Source organism: Poecilia formosa, unplaced genomic scaffold (assembly GCF_000485575.1).
Source record: "Poecilia formosa unplaced genomic scaffold, Poecilia_formosa-5.1.2 Scaffold710, whole genome shotgun sequence".
In the NCBI taxonomy this organism is placed as follows: Eukaryota; Metazoa; Chordata; class Actinopteri; order Cyprinodontiformes; family Poeciliidae; genus Poecilia; species Poecilia formosa.
This window is the reverse complement of record NW_006800649.1, coordinates 115,529-118,549: the sequence shown is the minus strand read 5'-3', so window position 1 is coordinate 118,549 and position 3,021 is coordinate 115,529. Positions and strand designations below refer to the sequence as shown.

At 41.1% G+C, this 3,021-nt stretch overlaps 2 protein-coding genes across 3 annotated transcripts in view; one reads left to right on the top strand and one right to left on the bottom strand.

Moving 5' to 3' along the window:
• LOC103131031 (uncharacterized) overlaps positions 1–3,021 on the bottom strand; it is a gene marked incomplete at its 5' end in the record, with an annotated part of 123,360 nt that overhangs the window by 8,962 nt on the left and 111,377 nt on the right. The gene's annotated exons all lie outside the window — the stretch shown is intronic.
• The window catches only part of LOC103131027 (basement membrane-specific heparan sulfate proteoglycan core protein-like), a 64,122-nt gene continuing 62,110 nt past the window's right edge, over positions 1,010–3,021 (top strand). For both annotated transcript variants that reach the window (XM_016666347.1, XM_016666346.1), the window contains exons 1-2: positions 1,010–1,159; positions 2,878–2,913. In XM_016666347.1, coding sequence (XP_016521833.1) covers positions 1,132–1,159; positions 2,878–2,913 — 64 coding nt within the window. In that variant the 5' untranslated portion in view covers positions 1,010–1,131. The remainder of the gene's footprint in view (positions 1,160–2,877; positions 2,914–3,021) is intronic.

Below are 3,021 nucleotides of genomic sequence, written 5' to 3'. Positions count from 1 at the left end.
AAAGGTCAAAAGGTCAACCAGCCCCACCTTTACTGAATCAAAATGGCCTTTAAACTTTGATTAATTTCTTCAAAGCCAAAGCAGAACAAACCGAGGCGAGTTGATTGACACCAAGTTTTGAAGAAGGGGGACTGGATGACCTTTCATGACCCCTGGAAACATTTCCTAATGTCTTTAAAATGATGTCGACACAGAAGAAACATTTTGCTGCACAAACGTTTGACAACAATTTAGTCTGATTTGAAGCAGGCGGGTCGGCTTCAGTCAGGCCGAAGCTGCTGGTTCTGATCCAAACGCTGCTGGTTCTGATCAAATGCTGCTGGTTCTGATCCAAACTCTGCTGGTTCTGATCCTCACCTGGAGGAGGGGGCGGAGCTTCGCTCTGGTCCCTGATGAAGGCGGGGTTATTATCCATCCGATCCGCCTTCAGGTGATCCTCCATCATCAGCCTCACGTCTCCAGGTGAGGAAACAGGAAGTTTCCTGGTTTTACAGGAACTGAATCAGCTTCGGCTCCGTCTGCTGCTCAGATTCTGTTTTAATATTTATAATTAAATAGTTTTTACTAATTACATGGAGTCAAACAAATCAAAACCAAACTCCTCATAATATAATTAATCTGCTTTATGAATCACCTCAAATTAATGAGCAATTATTTCTGTAATTAGATCCTGGATGATGTTTTTTTCTAGTTTTGTATTTCTAGTCTCTCCTGGGCAGATCTATATCTCAGGTTCTGGGTTCAGGCGGTTCTGCCCAGAGTTTGGATGTTTCTTTGTAAAGGTGATGATGACGACAGGTTGATAGTTAATCAGCTCTTTGCTGTAACATCTTCATCAAACTCCTGTTGATCAGACGTTGATCCTCAGTCAGGCTGTTGGGTTTCAGAGTTTATTCATCTCATTTATCAAACAAACTTCCAACAGTTTATTTTATTTAAACAGTTTATTTTATCAGATCTTCAGCAGGTCGTCTCCTCAGTTTTAGATGTTCAGCCACTAAAACCTCTGCCCCTCCTCTCTCTGCCCCTCCTCTCTCTGCAGCAGACGGACCAGCAGCAGGAAGTAGGCGGCTCAGCCAGCCGTTCTCAGCTTCAGTGAAACATCGTCAGGTCAGATCACTGAGAAGAACAATGGAAGGAACATCTCACTGTCTGATCTGTAAGTAGACAAGTTTTAGTCTCTTTCTGCTGGATCAGCATTTCTCTCTGTCTGAGAGACACTGGAGACATTTTACTGGACGGATTTAATGATATAATTTTATGTCTTATAAAGTGCATAACAAACAACAAAATAATGGATTTAACTTTTATAAATAGCAGCATCTAAGTATACACTGTGTGCACAATTATTATGTAAGTTGTAGTTTTGAGGATTCATTTATAGTTGAACAACTACAGCTCTCGGTCAGTCCAAAATGTTAGTAACTTCTCTAACCTGAATATTCAAAGTGAGATTTTGTCTTTTTTAGGACATTATCTATGTGTGAACGATTATTGGGCAACTATTAGTGTGCAGATCGATCATCCAACTGAATTAAATCTGAAAATGCTCCATCTCACTTGTTTATTGTTACAGTGAGAATAAAACTCAAAATTGACAAACATTTCTGCCATTTAAAGATAAATCAGTGACAGAGCCATATTTATTTATTATTTAGTTATTAGCCTTCCTCTGATGGAGTCGGTCCGTTTCTTGATCTGCTGACGATCAGCTTCTCGTGCAGCAGCAGCCTCGGCCTCCAGACTCTGTTCAGAGATGTGAACCGTTTCAGCGTAAATCTCCAGCTCAGGTTCTCCATGGGGTTCAGGTCTGGTGAGGAAGGGGACCACTTCATTATTCTTTCATCTTTAAGGCCTTTACTGGACACATAGTGGAGAACTTTGATGCCTGCAGTGGAGCATCGTCCTGCATAAAAATCATGCAGACTTTTCCTGAACCACTGCTTGAAGAAAGTGTTTCTAAAACCTTCAGCAGGTCTGGGAGTTAATTCTGAGTCCATCTCCAACCCAAAAGGTCCAACTGGCTCATCTTTAATAATACCGGCACGTAGCAGCACCCCGCCTCCATCTTGCTGCTGTGTGATGCAAAGTGCAGCTCTGTGCCCAGCACTGATCCTCCATCAGTCTCTCATCACATCAGTCCCTTTGAAAACCCAGATCTGTCTTGGTCCAGTCTTGATGTTTCAGCTGTGTGTCTGGCTCAGTGGGGTCAGAGTTCAGCCTTCCTTTCCTTGGCAGGTCTCTGAACTTCTTGTACTTCTGGATCTCCATCAGGTTGCAGTTCTAGAATCTGACNTCAGTGGGGTCAGAGTTCAGCCTTCCTTTCCTTGGCAGGTCTCTGAACTTCTTGTACTTCTGGATCTCCATCAGGTTGCAGTTCTAGAATCTGACGGCTCTGGAAGATAATGGATTCCTGGTAGCTTCACGTTTGATTCTTCTCTAATCTTTGGCAGTTCATTTATGTCTTTTTTTCTTAACATGTTCCGTGTGACCCAAAACGTTTGATGGTTCTGAGATCATGACCCGGTTTCAACAGTGCTAATTTCCTCTGAAAGACTTTTTACCATTTTGGACTTTTTAGAGCCCCTTAAATCTGTTTTTGGCCCATTTGACCTGATAATAATCATCACACCGTGATACAGAGTGTTCATCTCCCTCACTATGCAAACACACATCAGCTGATATGTTTATGTTCAATAAGCGTTTAAGTTTATACAGCTTGGAGTTGGGAAATGTGCATAAAAATAAAGATATGGTCAAAACTAAAAATGGCCTATTAAAGTAAATATAAAGTCTGAAATGACACAATTTCAGAGAACATTGTTTTCAACAAGTTCAGCTTTAGTTTATAAAGAACGAATGTTTATTTTTCTCTAGTTCTGATCTTCTTGCTGAGCTGCTCTACAGATTCAGGTTGGTGAACTTTGTTACATTAAAAATGATTTTAAATATTCAAAGATGTTCTTTGGATTAACCTGTCTGTCACTAGAGGACCCAAATTTGGGTCCTCTAGTGACAGAC